Genomic DNA, 23,539 nt, shown 5'->3' on the forward strand with positions numbered 1-23,539 from the left:
TTAGGTAGTACCTAATGTCACCCTGAATAAAAGATCCAGTTAAGAGCACACCCACAGCTTCCCAACAGCTGAGCTGTTCTAAACACAATTAATGCATCTTCACAACATTGAGACTCCATGGTTTCATGATAATCACACTGAGTGTGTTCCCATCTTCTGCCGAGTACCACCTGTGTGTTCTTTTATTCTGGTCCATACTATACAAATAATGGAAAAGGAACATGTTCTCTTTTTTTTCTTCCAAATAGTTATACTTTTTATCCAGTGGGGTGGGGAGGTGGGGGGAACCTGTAACATTAAATCCACAAAAGTGTTGAATACAAATAATAGTATGACAATGATTTGTAATGTAAATAAATTTATTTAATACAAAGAACATTTTCCTAAATTAAAAAAAAAAACACTTAAATAGTGAAAAGAGGAAAAAGAATAGCAGAAAGGTAGTGAATATGCTGAACCTGAACTTCTCATTTTCAAACATCTCTGGCTGCTCTGGTTATGGAGCTCTTGGAGGTGAAATTCAAAATTCTCTTACACTTTTCAAGAGTAGAGTCAATCTCATGTTAACAAAAAGTGCTGTGATACACCAGATAAAACAGTGATGGAGAGAGAGTAGACACAGATTTGAGTTGTGGTTCTGATGTTAGCTGGGCGAGCAACCTTTGATAGAGTTGAACCCATCAGATTCACATAGATGGGCTTCAAAGCGTCTTTAAACTTCAACACTGTATGGATTTCTGATATTAGCAGCCCGTTCGACCTTTATCTATGGTAAATAACATGTCATTTTACAATAAGCCAGATTCAATGCTAAATGCTTCCATTGATAATAAGCGGTAGCCGAAATGTGATGTGGACATTTAAAACAGCCACGCTAGTCCCCGGTTGCAACTTTCATTGCTCTTTAATAAGCAGTGTCCTAGTGACCTAAAATAGTTAACGTACTTTCCTATTTCAGCTTACCACCAGAAATGCCCCCAGAAAGTAAAAAAAAGGAAACATTCTTCTCTTTGGAGACAGAGAAGTCACGTTCATTCACTCACAAACACCTGCAAAATAACTTAGAGAAAAAAAAAAAGTTCCTAGATATTTCAAATCTCAATTTATCCAAATTAGAATATGATTCTCGCTACACATTTTTCACATTGTTCATTCACTAGGCAACTGCAAACCACCAGTAACACAGCAAGTTGGCTCATAAGTGTTAGAAGAAGATTCCAGGAGTTGTGGCCTCTGTGCTACGCAGACCAGAGAGCTACAGGAACTGGATTCGGGGCTCTGAGATTGGCACTGGCTAGATTCACATGCCACAGTTTGGCAAGTCTTAGAGACATAAATCTTGGGTGGACAACACTTTGCCATGTTACTTACAGGTTGGCAGCTCTGGACTACAACACCCATTTGCTGGCTACTTCTTGACTGACAAGGCTGAGACACACCCTCTGACACCGCTGAGGAGCTTCCCGATTGACATGGTGTCCTTTCACAGGGCCTGGAATTAGAACAAGTCGTTTGGACAACTCGGGGGAGGCAGGCAGTTTGCACACAGCTATCCCCTGTGGACAGTCCCTGTTCACAGTTGGGTACTTTGCAGCTGGTGGTTTCATGACAGGTTTCTTGAAAGTTGTCCAGGAGCCAGGTCCTACTGTGGCAGCTGCTGGGAAAAAAAAATCCATCTTCAAAGTTTATAGCTTTCGATTCATGTATGATGGCAGAGAGTGGTGGGACACTGTAGAAGCTCTTGAGTGGGTGGCTGTGGCTCTGGGTCATATTGTTAAAACCCTTGATTGAAGTTGATTACAAGGACCCAACACGCTGGGTCTGAAGATTAAATTTGTTACCAAGGAGATTATATACTCAGAAAACTGGGTGTTGGCCTCTTCTCAAGACTCTTTTCTACCTCATTGCTTGAGCTAATTTGAAGGCTAACATCTCATTAGCACTTTGTTACATATGACAATGACATCTTATCCATAAAGAAGCCAGTCCATTTTGAATCTTCAAAATAGCTTTCATGTTAGTCCCAAGGCTGATTCATCAAGGTGGAGCTTGTCTAATACGAGTCCCAACATGTCACCAAGCTAATTTTTTTCCCCTTAGTCACCATGACTTGTCATATTGGTAAAGGGACAATAAGAAATGTGTGTGAAGATGGCCAATTGAAATTGATTAATATTCAGCATTGGAGTTTTGAGAAATGCCACCATGGCAAAACCTGATATGATCAAGATGTTTTTAGTAAGAACTGATCTGATTGAGCCTGACCCTCATTCTCCTTCTTACTTTTTACCCAAAGTACCAAAAGTGGCCATTGTCCTATAAACATCTGTCCCTTGGTCTAACATTTTGTTCCCCTCATTTTATTGAATGCCAAATTTAAATGTCACCTCATTATAAAGTTTTTGCTGTTGAGATGTTATTACTTATTCCTCTGAATCACCAATGGGTTTTGACACATTCTTTATTATGTTTGCATTTTACACCAAGTAGTGTGTTTACTTACACTTCTGCTTGAAAATTTGCCCTAGGAACAAACTTGTTTCAGATCTGCTTTTCATTTTTGTTTATTCAGTGTTTTGTTTTTGGACTGCAGAGTGATGAACTCCTACACTTATCACATTAGCATGCTGCATTTCTCACAGTTTCATACTCATAGCACAGGACCTGCCAGCACAATTTCTATAACACATTCTATAATTTATTTAGCTCAGCTTTTGACAGTGAAACACCAGAAGCATATTTTTAGCACAGCACTCTGATCTCCCTCTCTTGGGTCGGAAGCAAATCAGGAACATTCAGGAACTTTGAACAGCTCTTACTTGCACAGGGTCCTCCTTGATATGTGATGCACTGGGGACATTATATATTTAAAAGGACACCTCTGAATATGTTCAACTTAACAAGCTGTACACTCAACTTGTGTGTAAGGTCTTTGTAATGCATGCAAATCACTGATAATTTGAATGACCACTCTGGTGTGATTGAAGATCCCATTATGCCCTCTCCATGAACCCTACAAAAGCCGATTTAATTCTTATGCATACTTGGAGTTATCATTGCACAGAAGCTTCCACTGTAGCTCATGACTCTCCTGCTTAAATGTACTAAATGGATTCTCTTTGTCCTTAAAACAAAACCCAGTCCCCTTAGCTTGGACTATACCACCTTGTAAGACCTGGCTGCTGTCTATTTTTCTAACTCCAAATCTTGTCATTTCCATCTGCCTGGTGTGTTCTATTCCCCCAGAACTCTACGTACCTCCTCAAATACATCAGGCTTTTCCTCATCTCAGTAGTTTGCACGTGCGGTTGCCTTTCTGCAAATAATTTTAGTTGTTTCTTCATTGGGTCTTTGCCACTACGCTGTGAGTTCCAGAAAGGCAAGAGGCATGGATATATTTCTCACTGTTGTACCCCCAACGCTGAGCACCGTGGCTGGCTGGCCTATCATAAGAGCTCCATAAATGTATTTTGAAAAATGAATGAACAGAAAGTGCTAAGTAAAAATTCATTCAAACTCTAGTTACATGTCTGAAGGGATCCAGTTCTGAAAGCTGAACATACCCAAGATTTCCAAGAATTGGCTAGAGTGCTGAACTTAAAGAAAAAGAATTAATAATAACCTTGCCTACCTTTCAACCACCCCTCTGTGAAATAAGAACAAAATCATTAAGGAAGTCACTTATTAGCATGGCACAAGCTGAGTTAATTATTTTAAAATAACATTTGATTGCACATCAGCATGTTTTTAAAAAGCTTTTACCACGAAAAAGGGCACCACTTTTCACTGTCAGCACAGAGCCCTGTTGCCGAATTCTGAGGGGCAAAGGCAGGACAACAGTCACACAGTTGTCTCCAGCAGGCAGCCTCCTTATTAACCTCACGATGTGTAGTACATTAAGGAATACCTGTGCGGTTCCAAATCCCCAAACATCAGACAGTGTCATGTGTGAGTCGATCTGTCATTTGTGAATAAGTCAACGCCATGAGTATTTTTTCTCTTTGGGATAAGGCATTAACTTGCACATTCTATTTAACTGAGTGCCGAATTAACAGGTATTTGAGCCTACAGCTTTGATTTAATGAATAAATACAGATTTTGTCTGGTGCTGAATTAATGGAGGGAGTTACCTGGCTTATTGCAACGGAATGATGTAGGCTAGGACACTGGTCACCTTGTAATTGCTTTTCATTCAACCTACTAAAAACTAAGTATTAGTTTTGTAGGCACTTGAATAATGATTAATATGCAGTCTATCTCCTAGTATTCTTGAGGAATAGGTAGAAATAGTTACCTGATTGCTTAGGGGTGACTAGGTATGTGTTAGTAGATGGTTGAACAACAGTTTCCTGGTCTTGAGGTATACATGATTGCAGCTGCAATGGCACCTCCTAACCACCAGAGGGTGGAATATCAACATTTGCCATGGACTGCCAGGATTCTAAGCCTGATCTACAATCACAAACTATAACCTTCCATTTCTGTGACTTGGTTTCTTCCCTTTTAAAATAAAAACTATGAGTTTCAACCTCAAAAATTTGTTTTAATTATTAAATGAGATGATATATATTAGGTACCAGGTTGCCTGCCACATATTGAGTGATAGATGAATAAAAGTAGTGATTATTTTTGATCAGCTTAAGGATTAACATGCAGACCAAGATACTGTTCCTGTCAATATCAGTCTTGGATTGATATAAAACTATAAGGTAAATCAAACATGGTATCTTTTTTTTGTGTTGGGATATTTGTGTCTATAAAGGTTGCACATTTCATCCTTTTAAGGGTTGGGTTGTACTTACCATTATCATTAAAGACCTAGCCAGCCTGTTGCCACCTCTCAAGAGCTTGGCACTTGGTGACTTTAAGCTTGAATACTTAATATTGCTTTTATATTTGATTATGTGGCTATGGTGGACTTCTGATCACTTATTCAACTATATTAAAATTTTTAAAAACTCAAAAAATTAGAGTCACTCTTCATTAACATAATTCAACTCATTTCCCCCAAATTTATTTCTTCTATCCTAGCCTTAGTTTTATTGCACCGACCAAACTTATGCCAAAGCACCTACATTAATTTAAATTCATTCCTCTTTTCCAACCAAGAAGTCACTCATATAAATACAGTGCATAGCAATGGAATATTAGGCCAGGAGTGAAAAAAACCTAGCTTCCAGCCCTGTTGGTTCTATTAATTCACTGCATGAATTTGGACGAGGCACTCTGCCTCTCTGGATAGCTTACAAGATAATGAGTTTAGATGAGAAGATCTCTAAGGTCCTTTCCAGCTGTCACATTCTGTGATTTTATATCAGAATCTTAATATCTTAGAGTTGAAAAGGACATTAAATGGTATCTTGTCAAATCTACCTACTGAATGGAACCCACACTTTCCTTTAAGCCATCTAATCTTTATGAAGATTATTTATAAAAAAAAATTTTAAAGGACAGACAAAAGATTGAAGTCTATAGATGATTAATTCCCATGCATCCTGGTAGAAATTCACAACTTTAAATGTACTGTTCTACTGTATTTGAGAATAACTTGAATAATAAACAGAAAGTATGCTTTCTGGACAAGAACACATTGGTCCACCTAGAAAGAGTGTGTTGAGTGGAATGACTAATTTCCTTTAGATACAACATTCTGTAAAATAACCCTTCTCAGACACTGTAACACACACACACACAAATTTAGGCTTTGGAGCACTCAAAATTTTGACATTGTGACCATAAGAGTGATCCTATGTGGAATATGGAAAAAACCTCTTGCCAGCTTTCTGTTTCTGATGGTATATAGATTCTCTTAGAATAGGATAATAAAAGGATTCACTCGTGACAACGTTTCTTCTCTGAAACTCTCTCTAAATAATTTTGCTTCTTGGGATAATCCTTGGTTATTTACTATTCAATTACATCAGACTTTGTTCAAAGAACCAAAAAGAAAAAAAAATAGAGAAAATTTAAATGATTACACATTGTCTATGTAAACTTTAATGATTGGTAATTGGAATAAAGAATGAACCAGAGTATCTCGACCATCTGAGCACTGAATCCCGTATTTTCCACCCCCTTGTTCATTATATCTTGGATATGGAAGTGTCATGGTTTATTATAGTAATTATACAATTGCTTTTGTTCCTTTCCCTGGAGGAACTTGCTCTGGCCTGCCTCCGAGGTTAGCTTTAGGTGAAGTTATTCTTCTGCCTTTGAGTGATGCAAAAATGTGAATTTGTTTCTGAGTTCCTCCACTTCTCCCATGGGTACTGAAGTTGTGATAATATGCCACTGAGATGTGCTAAATCATTTTTGATGATGGTCACAGATGACTGATGACGTTGATGGCAACCAGCTTATCTATAGAGTTCAACCAGTTAAAATGGGCGCATGTTCAACATCACTGACATAATACGTCCTGCAGACTGTCATCCTGGCTCTGTTTCATTCACTCATTTATTCAGTAAACTTTTATTGAGGATTTACTACTTGCATGATTCTGTTAGTCAACATTCGTTGTATTCATTGAAAATATGACAAGGGTAAACAAACAGTGCTAATTAACCAAAATAGTACTAAAAATTTTAAATAGTGACTTTGTAATTAACAAAAAATAAGCATATATAATGTAATAAACAAAAAATAAGCATATATAATGCTGGCATTGTATAGGAAATAATCAACTCTATTGATTTTGAAATCTATTTAAAAAGAGTGAAAGAATAGAAAATATTTCCATGGGTTTTGAAGATTAAGAGAGATATGGCATTCCTTCTAGAGGTACTAGACTGTATCAGAGCTCAGTTCTGCACAATGTGTTCCGGAAAATAGGAGTAGGTAGCATTGACGGAGGGCATGTTGGTGGAGTGTGTGTATAGGGGGTGGTGAGAAGAGGGACTGGGAGAGGGTGAAGGTAGGCTGCAAAGAATCTTTAACATTATATTAAGGAGACTTTATTGGGAAGGGGGCTTCTTTCAGGTTTAAATGTGTCTCATTTAGAAAAACACCAGCTGCAAGTAACAGAAATAGTAATTCAAAATGGCTTAAGTAATACCGTTTATTAGCTCATGTTTACTGAGGTCCAGAAATAAGATGGTCAGGGTTCTGTTCCTCGGCATTTCTCCTGGCTTTACTCTCTTCCATGTGATGGTTCAATTTTGAGGCCGTATGCAAGATGCATGTAGTATTCTACATATAATATGACAAAAATCCAGAGGAAGACATGATTGCTTCAAAAAACTCCACAAGAAGAACTCTACCAGAAGCACCTCTCCAGATCACTCCTTGCTTCTCATTGATTTGAGTCAGATCACATGCTCCATTCTGAACCATTCACTTTCAATGGGGATTGGGGAGCCCCTGGGCTAGCCAGATTCAATCCTGAAACTCGGGCATAGCCACATTCATATAAAGGGCTGGTTAGGGGTGGATAAGAGGGGATACACAAGCAAAATCCAGTTCCTGTGGGAAGAAGAGGGAGAGAAAAGCTATTGTGAGGGCGATGAACAATAAGCTGCCCACATCCAACTACATATTTCCTTCCCACTTACACATTTCCAAATGTGGATGCCTGCATCCCCCAAAACAAGAAAACAGTAAACTATCCATCCAGATCATACCCAGTTATCATACCAAGTTACCGTATCGGCTATAAGCCCAAGATGTCAAGAAGTCCTCTCTCTCAGTCCGTATTTCCTACTCATGATACTGCCGTGTCTCTAGAAGTTCTCAGGAGACTTCCATGAAGATGGATGGCCTTACAGACTGACCAAACAGAAGGAGGACTCGAGAGTTAAGCATCAACATAAGAAATGACTCTAAGAAATTGTATTCCTTTTATGATAATAAAATGAATATGTGGTTAATTTCATCCATACTTAAGATGTCTGTTTCATTACACAACTGACTGTAGTCAGTTAATACTCATGACCTCAGAATTCCATTACAGCTTGCATAATTCTGTAAAAGGGTCTCATTAAAGTATTTTTAAAATTTCCTTATCTAGAACAGTCGGTCTGTCACTTGCCGAAGCATCACTACTGTCTCTGGAACTTGTCTTCTTGGATCAGACCCATGACTAGTTTAACCAAAGTAAGGTGTCCTGATAAGACGGAAGTGACCTCACACAGAAGAGTTTAGGATCATCTCCTGCCCAGGCTCTGATTCCACTTGCCAAAAATTTCAGGGAGAAGGGGAGGGTATAGCTCAAGTGGCAGAGCTCATGCTTAGCATGCGCGAGGTCCTGGGTTCAATCCCCAGTGCCTCCTCTAAAAATTAATAAATAAATAAACCTAATTACCTCCCACCCCCCAAAAAAATTTCAGGAAACTAACTCTGTACTGGCAGATAATTCTACCAACTAGGGAATCTGTTCCTTAAATTAAATCTTTATTTGTGGACAAGTAACAGTAGGTTTGGAATTTCCAACAGACATCTTTTTCTTTTTTAATTAATAGCAAGATTTGTGAACTGATAACAGATTAAAGGAGTTTATTTGAAAGGAAAAAATACCTCTTGTTGCATTTTTAACTAGAGAAGGAAGGAAGAAAATAGAAGAAAACAGAAGGAAAACAGAATGTGTATTTTATGGGATAAATGAGTTTAATATTAAAAGGATTGTTTTAATCATCACTCTTCTAGGTAGTAGAATACAAACTCTAGCCAGGTAACAGCTGAGATCAACTTTGAGGGAGGTAACGGTGAAGTCACAGACTAGAACCCTTAAGTTGATCAGTAGAAGAGGCCAGATCCACAGGTTGGCTGGTAACAAGAAGTTTGGCAGCTTCAAGAAGCCACATAAATTGGATGGCAGGATCCACGGCTCAGGGAAGGGAAGCCAGAGACTCCAGAACCCAGAGATCCACTGGACCCACAGCTTCTGGATCGACAGACCAGGGAGTAGCCTTTGCCAGACCCAGAGCCCAGAGACCCAGCATAATTTGTCCAGCAGGGACTGCAGAACGTGGAGGTCCTAGGGCAGTAGCAGGATGACTGGCAGGGGCTGGGCACACCATGGGACATCTGGCACCTGGTGGGCTCACAGCAGGTCTCCTGACAGCCACTGTACAGAGAGGAGCTCAGCTGGCAGGTGCTGGGAGAGCAGAGGTCCATGGTGTAGATCAGGTTGCTGGGGTAGGAGGAGCCACAGGAAGAGCTTGGGTAGTGCAAGTGGCCCCCAAAGGAGCAGGAGGAGAAGTTTCCAGAGCAGCAGATGTGGGACATGGTGACAGGAGGTGTGAGTTCAGCTCAGCTGTAGTGAGAAGATACTCTGATATCCTTGCCTTCTCCCAGCCATGTTTATATATAAACCCTCACTGTGCTGGATGTGATGCAGACCCTCTCCATTCTTGTGCGTGTTTTATCATGAAAACAGCTAATTAACCTAGGCTATAATTGAATATATTCATGTGTTTTCTTAACTGCTGTTCAATTATTCTGGTTTATAGAAGCCACTCTGCTCCTCTCTCTCTTTTTCCTTCTTCTTCTTCTTCTTTTTTTTTTTTTTTTTTCCAGAAATAAGGTGTGTTCTGTCTCCAAAGACATGGACCATGATGCATGCGGGTAGTGCCCTCACTTCTTCCCTGAGCGGGATGATGGGGATTTTGTGTGTGACTGTGTAAACTGTTTCTCGTAACAGTCATCATAACCTCCATCTCAGCTATTTATATATTTTTTATGAAGCATTTACTCTGTGAAGAACCTTGCAAGCTGTGGGATCATTTGATCCTTGCCACAAGCTTATGAGATAAGAATTATCACTAATTTAGTATCCCAGGTGTGACTGCCTCCGAAGCCAGCAGGTATAGCAATGCTGTGCTGACAACTCCAGAAGTTTATTCTTCCAGCTCCCAGAATCATATGAACAATGAACACGCAGTTGAAAAAAACATTTTGATGTGATAACATTTGCATTTTATCCGATGTGCCTACCTAGGTTTTCTTATCGCTTCTGTGAAAAACCAAATACAGTCCCCAAAGAAATAGACTGAATTCTTTTAGTTGTATTTTTGAGCATTCCAAGTTACCATGGAGATGGTTATTTCAAACCACCTTCTATTTACCCTCTCATATAGTTTATCCTCATTAAGCAGCTCATGTTTGATTCCACTTGGCATTATTGAATGCTTTTTCCACGTGAGGCAGAGATTCTTCGGCAAACACGTAGACCATCGCTGAGAATAACTGCTAAAAACTGATATACCTTGAGTGAGCTGACTGTCAATGAAACACATTTGCAAAAACTTGAATTTTAATAGTTGCTAACCTTTGCCAAGTCAGTTGGGAGTGAGAAATGAGACACCTTAGAGAGTGATTCATTTCACTCCCTGCTAAGTTCTCTTTTGCTCATTGTTCTAGAAAGACAAAGCAGCAAAAAACTTCCCTTCATATTAAGTAGTTAAAATTATCCTCATCACTATAAAAAAATCAATGGTATAAAGAAAAGTCCTGGAATTAGAGATGTCTTTTTTTGTTTGTTTTTTTTTACTTATTATAATATCCAACATCTGCCTTAAAGCATCTTTGAGAAATTGGAATGCAAAAAGCTATTTACGTAATTTGATCTTTTCTACTTGTTTCTCAGATGATTGTTTTCTCTAATCTCCTGTAGTATTTGCTTATCTGGCGCCACTGAAATAGTCTGCCCATTGTTTTGCTTACAAATTTCTGCCAAATGTCTTGCTTGCTTTCCAAAATTCTTCTCATCCCTCAAAGCCAAAATCGAATTCCTCATACCTGACAGGTGTTCGTCTCACCGCTTTAACTCTTCTGCAGTAGGTTTTTAGTATCTTAGTAGCAATTCGCTGGGGTGAACGTACACACATGTCATGGAGGGAGTGGAAGGGATGGTCTTTTGAAGAGGATCATGCAGATGAAGATTTCAGTCATTTGAACTTGCAGGACAGTCACCTATGGGTGAGAGTGGAGTGCATAGAAGTTGTTCAGGATCAGAAACAGGGTTTGATTTTCTTTGTCACAGCATCTGCCACACAGTGGATGCTCCAAATTATTTATAAAATTAAGGAATATATCAAATCATTGACTTTTGACTTTTACATTCATCTAAAAGAAATATATGCATGCACACTTATTGTTTTGCTTCTAAAACTTACCTTTAAGACAACATTAAGGGAATATAAATATCTCTTTCATAATTAAATGTAATCCTCAAATTAATCATAACTAGTTTAGTGCTTGAAGAGACCCTCGATATCTGTCCCCACTTCCACCCCAAGCAAAGTTGCCTTTTACAGTCTCGATCAAATATTATTGCTTTCTCTGTCCAACACTTCATGCTCCTCACCTATTCTAATGGTTCTGTTTTCTCAGCCTTGTAAACACAGTCTACATTTTTTAATCCAAAAATGTTATGTTAGCATCATTTCCTCCATGATTATATAGATTTTATTTTTAAAGATCGAGTTCTCTAAAGACTTATGTGATCAGCTGGTCAACTCTTTGGTGTCTTACTGTCTTTTCAATAACCATATTATTTGTCTCTGGTTTAACACTCTTCTGAGATTCCCCTGACATGTTCAGCAGTGGCCTTTATGTGTCTAAATGTAGTGGCCATTTTTAGGGTGATGCCATGTGAACATTTAACCACATTTAACACAGGTAGCTGTGTCCTTGACCTTGAAATACGTTTTGCTATGTCCTTCTGTGACATCACACTCCTGGCTTTCTGTCTAATTTTCCCCTAATTCCCTTTCACCCTTAGTTGGCTTCCTGTACATAATGTTTCTTGAGGTTTGATGTTGATTTGGCCAATTACTCTCTCTGTAGAAGAGGCACCTCCCCTTCATGACTTAAAATACTATCCATATTCCATGCCATTCAAGTGTACACACCTCTTTTTATTAAAATTCTAGATCAAGATATCCAATTACTAGCCATTTCCACTTGAGGCTTCATAAGGCTGTCAAAATTGCATGTGTATGAAATTGAACTTCTGCCCTTCCATGGTAAGCAGTATTTTCACCCACACAGTCATTTACCTCAGGAAACTTGGAATCCTTTTAATACAGGGAATGCACTCTAAATGTGACCCTTCTATCCCCTGAATTTCTCATAAATCTACCCAGTCCTCTTACTGCCTTCCCTCTGGTCTAGGGTTTCCCAGCCTTGTCACCAGTGACGTTTTGGACTGGATAATATTGTGTCATGGGGAGTATAGTGCTCATTGTACAATATTTGGCAGTATCCCTGGCCTCTTTCCACCAGATGCCAGGAGCACGTCACACACACACACACACACGCACACACACACACACACAAGTTATGACAATCAACATCTCCAAAAATTTCTTAGGGGCTAAAGCAGTTCTGGTGAAGAACCACTGCCCTAGTTCAAGGTAATCTCCTTTCTCGGTGGGACTACTGAAAGGGTTCCAACAGAGCCCATCTCATTATCAAAAAATGTCTCCTCCAATCTTTTCTTTCTATACCTGCCTGATTAATCTTCTTAAAACAGAAAGCTGATCATATCACTGTCAAGATGAAAACTTTCCCGTTCTTTTCTTTTTTTTTTTTTCAGTTTTTCTTTTTTTCAGTTGAAGTATAATCAGTTTACAATGTTGTTAATTTCTGGTGCACAGCATGGTGATTCAGTTATACACATATACATATTTATTTTCATATTATTTTTCATTATAGGTTATTATAAGATATTGAATATGGTTCCCTGTGCTACACAGTAGGACCTCATTGCTTATCTATTTTATATATAGTGGTCAGTATCTGCAAATATCAGACTTCCAATTTATCTCTCTCTCCATCTTTCCCCTCCAGTAACCTAAGTTTATTTTCTATGACTGAGAGTCTGTTTCTGTTTTGTAGCAGTTCACTGTGTCATTTTTTTCAGATCCCACATATAAGTGACATCATATGGTATTTTTCTTTCTCTTTCTGGCTGACTTCACTTCGTATGACAATCTAATACACGTATGATAAAAACAGAAATCCTCTGCATGATCCGCAAGGTTGCACAAACGTGTCCCTGCCCATGTCTCTAATGTCATCTTCACACTCAGACTTTTTCCTTTCTCACAAACACACTGCCTCTGCTCCACAATTAGCACAGCTCAAGCTCTTTCTCTTTTTTTTTTTTTTTTCTTAACCACAAGGACATGCTGTTTCCTCTGCCCTGAATGTTCTTTCTTCATCTGGATAATTTAGGTAATTAAGCCTTTCCTCACTTTCTAACCACCACATCCCTGAATAAATTAGGTTCCCCTGTTATGATATCTACCATCCCTATAATTAATTTTATTATTTTTATAATGTATTTATTTTTTAGACTGTCCTCTAGTACAATCCAGACAAGCTGGTGCACGAGTCTGTACCATCTACCCTGAGACAAATAGTGTATTCCAGCTTCTAATTCCTTTGCACACTATTGTAGTTAAAGTGTACTCTCTACACAATTCCTGGAAGATATCTTTGACCTCCGTCTTCCTCTCTTCCCACATCTGATCTTGGATAAGCATGCCTTGCTAATTTTTTTTAAATCTGCAAAGCATGTCAAAATCCTTTTCTTTCTGTCCTGCTATAACTCAGCTATTTTGCCTCTGTTGTGGCAGGTGGTCCCTGGATCCTCTGGCCTTGCCCGTTTCAACTCAATTTCTGACACATTTATCAGAATTTTTTTTTTCTGAAAGTCTATTTTTGTCCTTTTCAAACTCAAATTCAATTTTCTAAGTATTTCATTTAAGTCATCCTTTGATCTGAACCCCAATTATCTCACACTTGGTGTTTCTATGCCCTAATTTTATCTTCAGAAGTTACCTGATCACTTCCGCTCAGCTTAAGACTGAAGGCAAAGAAGTAAGTCAGGCGAGACGGTCTTGTTCCAAGAAGCTCAGCGTCCGAAATGAGTGTCAGAAGGGAAGAGATGAAAGGCGAGGCTGGCGACAGACAGAAGCCAGATGACAAGGGCTCTGTAAGTCGTGTTGGGTGTTTGGACGTTCTTCAAAGGCCCAAAATATACTGAAAATCAATCACTTTCTTTAGAGCTAATTTAGTGATAAAAGAAGACATCGCCTGTTCTCTTCGGATGGAATGACATGATCAAACTAATGGAAACCACGCACATTCTTCTTTCTTCCTCTACTTAGTGTGAGGATCTTTATGTTGTACCTCAGAAATAAGTCAGTATGTTTGACTATGACGTGTTGTCCCACATTTTACCTGGGGTATTGTATTACATACAGTTCATCCATTCTGTTGTCTTTCTAAAACCTAAAAAACTGGATTCCGAAACTTATCTGTCCCTATTTGCTTAGACAAGGAAACGGGGACGTGTAACAATGAAAAGCCACTGATGATAGGTTAAAAATATGGACCTAAGCAGATCAAATTTGCCTCCTACAGAGATGACTAACTGCAGCACGAAGAATGGATTGGAGGGTCACATAGCAGTAAGAGTGGACCCCCAGGTTCAGACCCTGGCAGTGTAATTCAATAGCCTGTATTCTTAACTATAATGCTTGGCTGCCTCCCATAAAAGTGGTTATTAAAGCTCAACAACATGTGTAAAATGAGATGAAAAGGGGCCCTCGAGTGGTGCTCTGAGAAAATCTCATGCTTAAGGAATTGGCAGAATAAGAAGCACTCACAAAAGACTGGGAAGGAATAGCCAGTAAAGGTTAAAGAAAAATGGGAGTGTAACAGAAATTAAGTTAAAAATGCATTATAAATAAAGGAAAGTAGTCAAAAGCATACAATGTTGGAGAGAGGTCAAGTTAGATTTTAAGCATCTCACTATCAAATATTATATATTTATATATGTATCTGTATCTACTGTTTATGTTTTTTTGCTTTTGTTTTTGTTTTATTTGTTTTTTGGTTTTTTTTTTTTTTAATTTGGAGATGACCCCAATTTCAATAGCGCCCAGGACACAGATGCTAAAAATAACACTTGTTAAACTAAACGTTCGTGCTCAACTTTCTCAATATCCTAACATGGAATTTGAAAGCTAGAGGGATTAATTTTCAGGTTAATTCAGCAAGCACACACGTGAATGGTGAGGATGAGGAGGGGACTGAGAAATGACCCTATCCAAAGGAGGCAGCCTTCACCTGACTCTGGAAAATGAGAAGAATGTAAAGAGCAGATAAGTGACTTTAAAGGACATTATAGGCAATTAAATCTAATCACTTTTGCTCTTCTTTAAGACCCCCAGCTACTATATGAAGCTGGGTAAAATCTTAACGCCCTTTACATTTGCATACAGTGAATTATTTTTAATCTTGTTTATGTTTTACATAGGAAATAATAATTCTCTGACTAGAAGTCAGTTTAGACTGTAAGATTTTTCCTACTTATAAAAATGGATTGTTCTAGCACTAGTTTTATAGATTGCTTCTTACAAAATCAACAGCCAAAGTTATCAAAATAGTAATTTTTCCTATTAGAAAAATGTAATCCCAGTAAGCCAATAACTCTTAAAAAATCGAAGAAAAATGAATGTATTTGAATCCCATAAAATGTTAGTTTATTTAAGAACAACATTGCTGTCACATTGTAGGAGACAAGAACACATGAAGAAACCTCATGATTTCTCTTATATATAATTTCTCTTAATATCTGATACATAAAACTTCAGGATAGTTTCCCAATGCTGACTATTCTTTGATTGTGTAATGATGACAGAACCTGTATGCCTCCGAGAAACCAAGTGGTTGGTGGTCAGTCCATTCCTGGATGTGAGGGGTTGTTGTAGTAAACGAGTATTATTAAAAGCAGCTTTTCATATAGGAGGTTAAAGAGACATTAAGCTGATTTATAGAAGCCAGACCTTCAGGCTGGTCTGTGTTAAGTTGGCAGGACATCCCTAGTAGGGAAGTGGTTTGCATAGCAGAAGCTGAGAAGAGAATTCAGCTTATGGGAATCACCGGATAGACATTTAAATGTTGGAAGCCACTGAATTCATAGCCTCTGGGAAAAGTCTGGCTTTTGGCTGCTGGAGGGCTTCTAGAAGTTCTCTAAGAGTCGTTAGAAAGAGACCTATCTTGGAGAGACTGGGAGAACAGAGGCCAATGGGTAGACAAAGTAGCTGAGGTACAAGGAGCCACAGGCTAAGACTGGGTAGACCAGAATTCTCTAAGAAAGCAGGGAGGAAAGATTCCAGCCAGCAGCTGTAGCATGTTACCACTATACCTAATTAATTTGTTAGTGGTGTCAGGGACCATCTGAATATTCCCTGCTGGCCTAGAGGGCTTGTCTGCTCTAACCCTGTGGGCGAGATGTTCTTGACAGCCCACTTCAATATCTTCCTATGCTACGATTTGCATAAGAACATCTCCTTAGTGTGTTGTCTAATTTCAATCAAATAAATGAACACTATGGTAAATACGCTTACTTGTATTTTATAGCTAAAAGCCAGCTTACAGTACTACTTTGGACTTGAGATGGCTGTTGCATACTCAGAACAGTTGGTTATCTTTGCTGGTTTGCGTTGTGATTCCAAGGGTCATTTACAGGATACGGAGATAGAGCTCTTTTCTTTCCTCCCTGCTTTCTGCATTGTATTTTATGGCAATTCTTTTCTCAGTCGTTCCCGACGTGGTTTGCCATATTATAAAGCATGTATTTATGTTCAGTAGCAACTGGAATGTGTGATATAAATGGTGCATAAAAGACAATGCTATCATTGCATGATCATGATACTTTGTAAGAACTGCATGAATTTTATGGAAAAAATAATTCTGCTTGGCTCTCTTTAGCAACTGGATGGATATGGAATGCCTCATATAACTGGACTTAAATTATATTAGCTAAGAAGATGGAGATTTCAGCCCAAATACGTTTAAAAAGTAATCTGCTATCAAATTTACGGCATGTGAATTTTTAATGGCCCCTTAGGGGCTACGTTTATAAGCAGTAAAGCAAATACCAAATTATTTTCTTCAAGCACAGTGAAAATTGCTGAACAAATAGAAAGTTTACAAAGCAATGTTACAGATAGTCACATTTCCACATTATGTGAAGGTGGACATTATATCTAAAGGTCCTTGATTAACCTAAATATAGGAATGTGGTGGTTTGAAGGGTTGGCAGACACTAGAGAAGATCAAGAGTTAAAGGCACAGAGAGAAGATTGCCCAGAAGGATCACAGTATGTATAAATGAAACATTAAATATATATACATATATGGAAAGCATAAATATATATACACACACATATATGGAAAAGTACACACACACACACATGGAAAAAACATTAAGGAAATGCTGAATTAGTTTACACCCAGAGTGAAAAAAAAAATATATATATATATATATATATATTCAAAGAAATGGATTAAAACATGTTTGTTTACATGTTCATGAGGTTTGGGAGGAAATTGAGTATACTATTGTGTACTTTAGTGTGTATTCACTAAAGTGGAATTGAGAGGCTAAATAGTTTTAGGCCAAATAAAAGAATATGATGTTAATGACTCATCCAACCAGAGAGTTAGGTTAAGGGACCCGTATGCATTTATATTTTTTGGATGTAAGTTGCATGCAGTTATAGTCTAATAATAGTTAACATTTATAGAGTGATTTCTGTGTTCAAAGAACTCTTATAGTTGCTTCATATACCTTATCATTTGGACATTTCATATTGTCATGAGGACTTCATAATCCTGGGATGTAAATACTATCATTATTTCTCTTTTACATTTAAGGAAATTGAATTTTTGAGAGGTTCCACAATATGTACAAGACAGATAGTAAGGGTTAGAGTCGGGGGATTCAAATATATATATATATAGTGTTTCTTCTTAAACTCAGTTTAAATGGATTCACTCTTACAGCAGACAAACTAATATGCAAGTAAAAACCAAAACCCATTATATCTAAATGCTTACATATTTTAAGAAATCATAGTGTAAAATCTCAGAAGATCCTCCAGGTGGAGAAACCAAAGTGGGGACCCAGACTGAGGCACCCTGAGGGTCAAGGGATCCCATTATCTGGAGGACAGCATGGGAGCCCAGTCCCAGTTTGGGATGTCAGTTGGCTGATGGACAGGACAGCCCTGACCCCTCTGTTTTATGAATGGGCTTGATCCTCAGCCATTCTGTACCTAACATTGGATGAGCTAGCCTAGTTCTAGCTGCAGTTTGGAAGAAGAAGTTGCTGCTAACAATCACATTACCTACCAAAGAGGCTCGCCAGTCAGGAACCATGTGCCTAATAACCAGCGGGAACTTCGGACAGTATCATTCCTACACGGGGTCAGCATCTTGAAGGTAATGAGACTTCATTCTCTACTCATATTGGCAAGACTTTGAAGTTCGACAAGCAAAGATAACAACTTATGGTGCTCATTTGTTTTGCATGTCAGACCATCAATAAGCAATTTTCTTTTTGGCATTCCCAAAAGAATCATGATAGAGGCATGATTGATACTGTTACCCCCAAGAATAGGATCTGGTGGGCTAATGGGCACCAGGTGTAGCTCTGTGTTTCCATAGTCCTGTTTTCCTAACTTTTCAGTGGCTCCCATTGCACTGCAGTGATTTATAGAGATTTACACAAAGTGGTGTCAATGGCTAAGGACTCTTTTAAGGAAATTTTGCACATTTTTAGCCTGGTCTCCTCTCACTCAACATAGCAATCAGTGAAGATTTAGGCAAGAAAAAATATTAAATTAGTTGCAAGTAAGCTTTGGAACACACATTTATTTTCCTCCGTATTTGAAAAAACAATAGTTGTTTTGCATATACTTGAAGTAGAGATGCCTTTTGCATGCATTTTGGAATCTCAGTAATTAGCTCAGACCAAAGCCTATTCCATGCTCCTCCTGCTTGCCACAAGGAGATTAGTGTGTTAACACTAATTGTCAAATAGCTGGTAATCACATCATATATCAAAGGGACAGAAAAACAGGTATGTCTGAGGTACAGTACCTTCAATACACTCAAAATCTAAAAGCTCCTACTTCACATTAGATAATTCTTATTTAAATTCCTCATAATAGCACTATGAAGTAACCAGTGTTATTTTCACTGTTCAGGAAAAAAGTGTGGTAATACGTTAAGTGATGTGTTAAAAATTATTTTAACAAAAACCTCATAAAGCCAGAAGGTGAGACGCAGTCTCTCTGTCTCCAAATATGTCATGACCTAACCCTAACTTCTGTTATTAAGCCACAATATATATATAGCTAACAAACGCTGAGGACCCAATGCGTGACACGGATGAGTCGAACTTTCATTACTCAGCTCTTAAAACCTCTCAAAAATAGGATTAAAATGGAGAGGAGGAAAGTAATTTCCCAGGCAAAGTGCTAAACCACATCACAAAAGGCAGGGGGTAGGAAAGGAAAGGAAAAGCATTTTAGAATTCACATCACATTCTTTTCTTGTCTAGAATTTGAAAATGAAAAACTTGCCGCGAAGAATTCCATCTCGTGACTTCGGTAAACGCAGGCTTGCTGTACCGAGCATCCTCCCGGCGTGTTGACAATCGATTATGAGAACAGTTCCACGTCTCTCTCCCAGAATGAAGCCTGCATCTCCCGAGGATGTGCTCAATGTGGTTTGACTGTTTTTTCTGCTTTACCTCCTGCAATAAATAGACCATCAAAAATCACCCTCAAATTGTGGAAGCTAAAGAAAGCATCTTTCAAATTTGGTTTATAAGCTGGAGAAGACGAGCAATCAATGACACCGCTTCACCTTGCGGTATCCGTGGGACACACAGAGCGTTGTCCCCTGGAATCAGTTTTATAGTCGAGACATTAACCTCTGTGGTCATTTGCCCGGCAGGAAGAGTAAGCTGCTAGAAACATAGAATCAGCCACTATTCACTTCTTTTTATGATTAAGAGTGTGATAACAGCTTCCTCTTCAGTTACATGACTGGGGCTATTTTGCTGGTAAAATACCAAAAATAGGGTGTACATCAAAAAAATTTTAATTATTATCCTTTTGCAGAAATTCCATGAAAAAAGAGCAATAACTCATTACCTGGAGTATGGATTTTAATTAAAATTAATTTTGGCTAAAAATGACAATATTACCTGGCTCCCAAAACTGAGGGAAACTCATGCTGTGTCCCTATCAACTTCATTGTGGAGAAGAGACAGATGGAGACAATAATTCTCTCCTCTTTTTTTTTTTTTAATTCACAATATGCTTAAGCATGAAAAAAAGAAAAAAAAACAACTCTGAAAGGGGAAGTAAAGCAAACCTCATTAACTTGGTTCGTCCAATATTCATTGTGTTAGTGTAAACTTTGTATCTAATCTATTAATATCACTTAAGAACAGTGATCCAAGAGCTAAACATTGGGAACTGGGGCTTTGGTCTTTTGGGATTGACAGGAGTGGAGAGAGCTTACTGACTCCATCAGGAAACAAAATGGAGATTGAAGGGGAATCTTACAAATTCTGAAATAGACATGTGTGGAACATAGAAAAAAAAAAAAAAAACTCTGGGCAATTTTTAATCCTGTGACTTTATTCACAACCCCCGTATCCACCCCTAGCTGACTGAGAGGTTCCATACATCAGTGACAACCATGTATTGTCACTTTATCTGATAGACTTCAGCATGCCTAAATGATCCTTCCAGAAACACCCATTATAAACCTTGTGATGCATCTTCCAATCAATAGTTGACTTATGCTGTCAACATACATTTAACTTTCATTAAACCTTTTAAAAAATAATTATAGGCACACAGGAAGTTGTAGAAATAATCCATAGGGTTCCTTTAACCTTTATCCAGCTTCCTCCAAAAGTGACATCTGACCCGACCATATGGCAAGACCAAAGCCAGGAGACTGTCATCAGTGCAGTACTGTTAGCTGGACCACAGATCTCATTCAGTTCAACTAGTTTAAACATACACGCATTTGTGTGTGTGTAAGTGTACAGTTCTTTATAATTATATTTCATGTATAGATTTCCTGTAACCACTGCCACAGATGAAGAACTGTTTCATTAATGGTTAGTTTTTTCATGTTAGAAAAATTAAAAAGTATAATGAATCAGAAGTATGGATCACCAGTTTTGCCCTTTTACATTTAAGAATGTTATTTAATATGATTAAATCTGAGATTTAAAAAAAAATGAGTGAAGTTCATAGTTGTAGCACAATGATTGAAATGGGGTGAGGGGTGCAGCGGGGCAGGGAGAAAGATCAAGTTAAAATATCACTCCCCTATGTGATAATCTTTTCCTCCAAATCACAAGCAGATGCAGTGTCATTAGAAAAGCGTAAATTGATAAACTAGGCAGACTAGATTCTTCCATGACACGGTGTGCATAATTTCTTTTCTTATTTTCTATATTAAAGAAATAATGATGTTCACATTGTTGCAGCACACGGATTACTGTGTTTCACGATGAAAATTAGATTTTACATTCCGTTGTCCGAAAAAAAAAATTATGAGACTTTGAAATAGGGTACATTGGATTCAAATACTTTGTGGCCCATCTAGCTTTCCTTTCAGGTTATCTCCACTTTGCATGGCTTTTGATCTACTGCATAATTCTATATGCTGTAGCAAACTGATAGTCATGCGAACGATTCTTGTCCATTAAAATAAAAATGGCTTCTGTCTAATGGAATGCCATTGATTTATTTTTTCTCTGCATACAGTAACCACTTTGTATCGAGCTTTATAAATTCATTTCAGCATCTCGGATAGCCTATGTAAGTGTGTTTTTTGCATTCTCCTTTGAGTCAGTTGTAGCTTCTAAAGGGTGGTTCCTTCATTTATTAATGAGTTAAAGTATTTAATATGTGTGCTTTCTTATTTGTAAGAAGATCATGATTTTACCTTTTTGAAAAGTTACCTGTTAACCCTATTAGATTTTACATTGCATTTTAAATGGTTTTCATCTGTTTTTCCCTTCCCAGATCACATAGAAGAGTTTAAACTATTATGAAGGAGTTTAGCAGCCCATCACTCACGTGCTCCTATTATCTTACTATTATCATATAATAAGGATAGGTCAGTAGTGTTGAAACCTTAGAGACCACAGATTATCAAGGACCATCTCATTTTACATATAAGGAAGATGATATCCAAAAAAGTTAAGTGATATGTATAAGATCAAGATCTTGTTAGCAAGAAAACTAGCAATAGAACCTAATTCTCAACATATTTTTTGCTTACTTTATTTTCCTTTATATGGCACCATAAACAAGGGAGAATATTAAGAGATTTCTGGACCACAAAGCAAGCTTCAATAAACTTAAGAAAACTGAAATCATATCAAGCTTCTTTTCTGACCACATGCTATAAGGCTAGAAATCAACTACAAAAAAAAAAAAAGCTGCAAAAACACGAACACATGGAGGCTAAACAAAGCATGGAGGCTATGCTATAAAACAACCAGTGGATCACTGAAGACATCGAAGAGTTGAAAAATCAAAAAATTCCTATAGATAAATGAAAACAAAAACATGATAGTCCAAAACCTCTGGGACACAGCAAAAGCAGCTCTAAGAGGGAAGTTTATAGCGATATAAGCTGACCTCAAGAAACAAGAAAAATCTCAAATAATCCTGTACATACAGCCAGAGGAAACTCTAATTCGAAAAGATACATGCACACCAATGTTCATAGAAGCACTATTTACAGTAGTCAAGACAACAGAACAACCTAAATGTCCATCAACAGATGACTGGATAAAGAAGGTGTATATATATATATATATATATATATATATATATATATATATATATATATATATATATACACACACACAATGGAATGTTACTCTGCCATGAAAAAATGAAACAATGCCATATGCAGTAACATGGATAGACCTACAGATTATCATATTAAGTGAAATGAATCAGAGACAAATACCATATGATATAATTTATATGTGGAATTTAAAAAATGATACAAATGAACTTATTTACAAAATAGAAATAGACTCACAGACATAGAAAACAAACTTATGGCTACCAAAGGAGAAAGGGGGGATGAAGTGGGAGGGATAAATTAGAAGTTTGGGATTAACATATATATACTACTATGTATATAAAATAAATAATAAGGACCTACTTATAGTAAAAGGAGCTATATTCAATATTTTGTAACAACCTATAATGGAAAATAATCTGAAAAGAATATGTATATATTTATATATAACTGAATCAATCTGCTGTACACCTGACACTAACACAATATTGTAAATTAACTATACTTCAATTAAAAGAAGGTTAAAAAATCTAGTCTACCTATAGTAATTGTCTATGTAGCAACATTTTTATAAGTTCAAAATTTAGCGTGCATTTCACTGGAAAAGAAATATTTCTTTAAAACTCAGAGCATCCAAAAGATACACCAGAACACACACACAAATGACAAATGGTAGAGTGCACAATTTCGGTGCCAATGAGTTAAATCTTCCAATCTCCTTTTTCTCTGTTGTCTTCTACTTCCTTGTAAGGATCTACTATATTATAAATAAAATAAGCCTTGAAATAAAACATTACTACTAGATTTATTACTTTTTAATGGATTAGCCAAATAGAAGGGTTAATGGACAAAAAGGCTACTTTTCTCTAACGAGATGGTTCGT

The 23,539-nt window shown here is 37.6% G+C and overlaps 2 protein-coding genes across 2 annotated transcripts; both read right to left on the minus strand.

Moving 5' to 3' along the window:
- Window positions 1-711: 711 nt before the first annotated feature.
- LOC102523643 (keratin-associated protein 27-1) lies at window positions 712-1,865 on the minus strand. The gene has a single exon (XM_006194309.3). It carries the CDS (start codon window positions 1,768-1,770, stop codon window positions 1,150-1,152), a length of 621 nt encoding a protein of 206 aa, XP_006194371.1. The 5' UTR covers window positions 1,771-1,865; the 3' UTR covers window positions 712-1,149.
- A 6,767-nt stretch (window positions 1,866-8,632) lies between these two features.
- LOC102523900 (keratin-associated protein 13-1) lies at window positions 8,633-9,844 on the minus strand. The gene has a single exon (XM_032489395.1). It carries the CDS (start codon window positions 9,220-9,222, stop codon window positions 8,785-8,787), a length of 438 nt encoding a protein of 145 aa, XP_032345286.1. The 5' UTR covers window positions 9,223-9,844; the 3' UTR covers window positions 8,633-8,784.
- Between the last annotated feature and the right edge of the window lie 13,695 nt (window positions 9,845-23,539).

Source organism: Camelus ferus, chromosome 1 (assembly GCF_009834535.1).
Source record: "Camelus ferus isolate YT-003-E chromosome 1, BCGSAC_Cfer_1.0, whole genome shotgun sequence".
NCBI lineage: Eukaryota > Metazoa > Chordata > Mammalia > Artiodactyla > Camelidae > Camelus > Camelus ferus.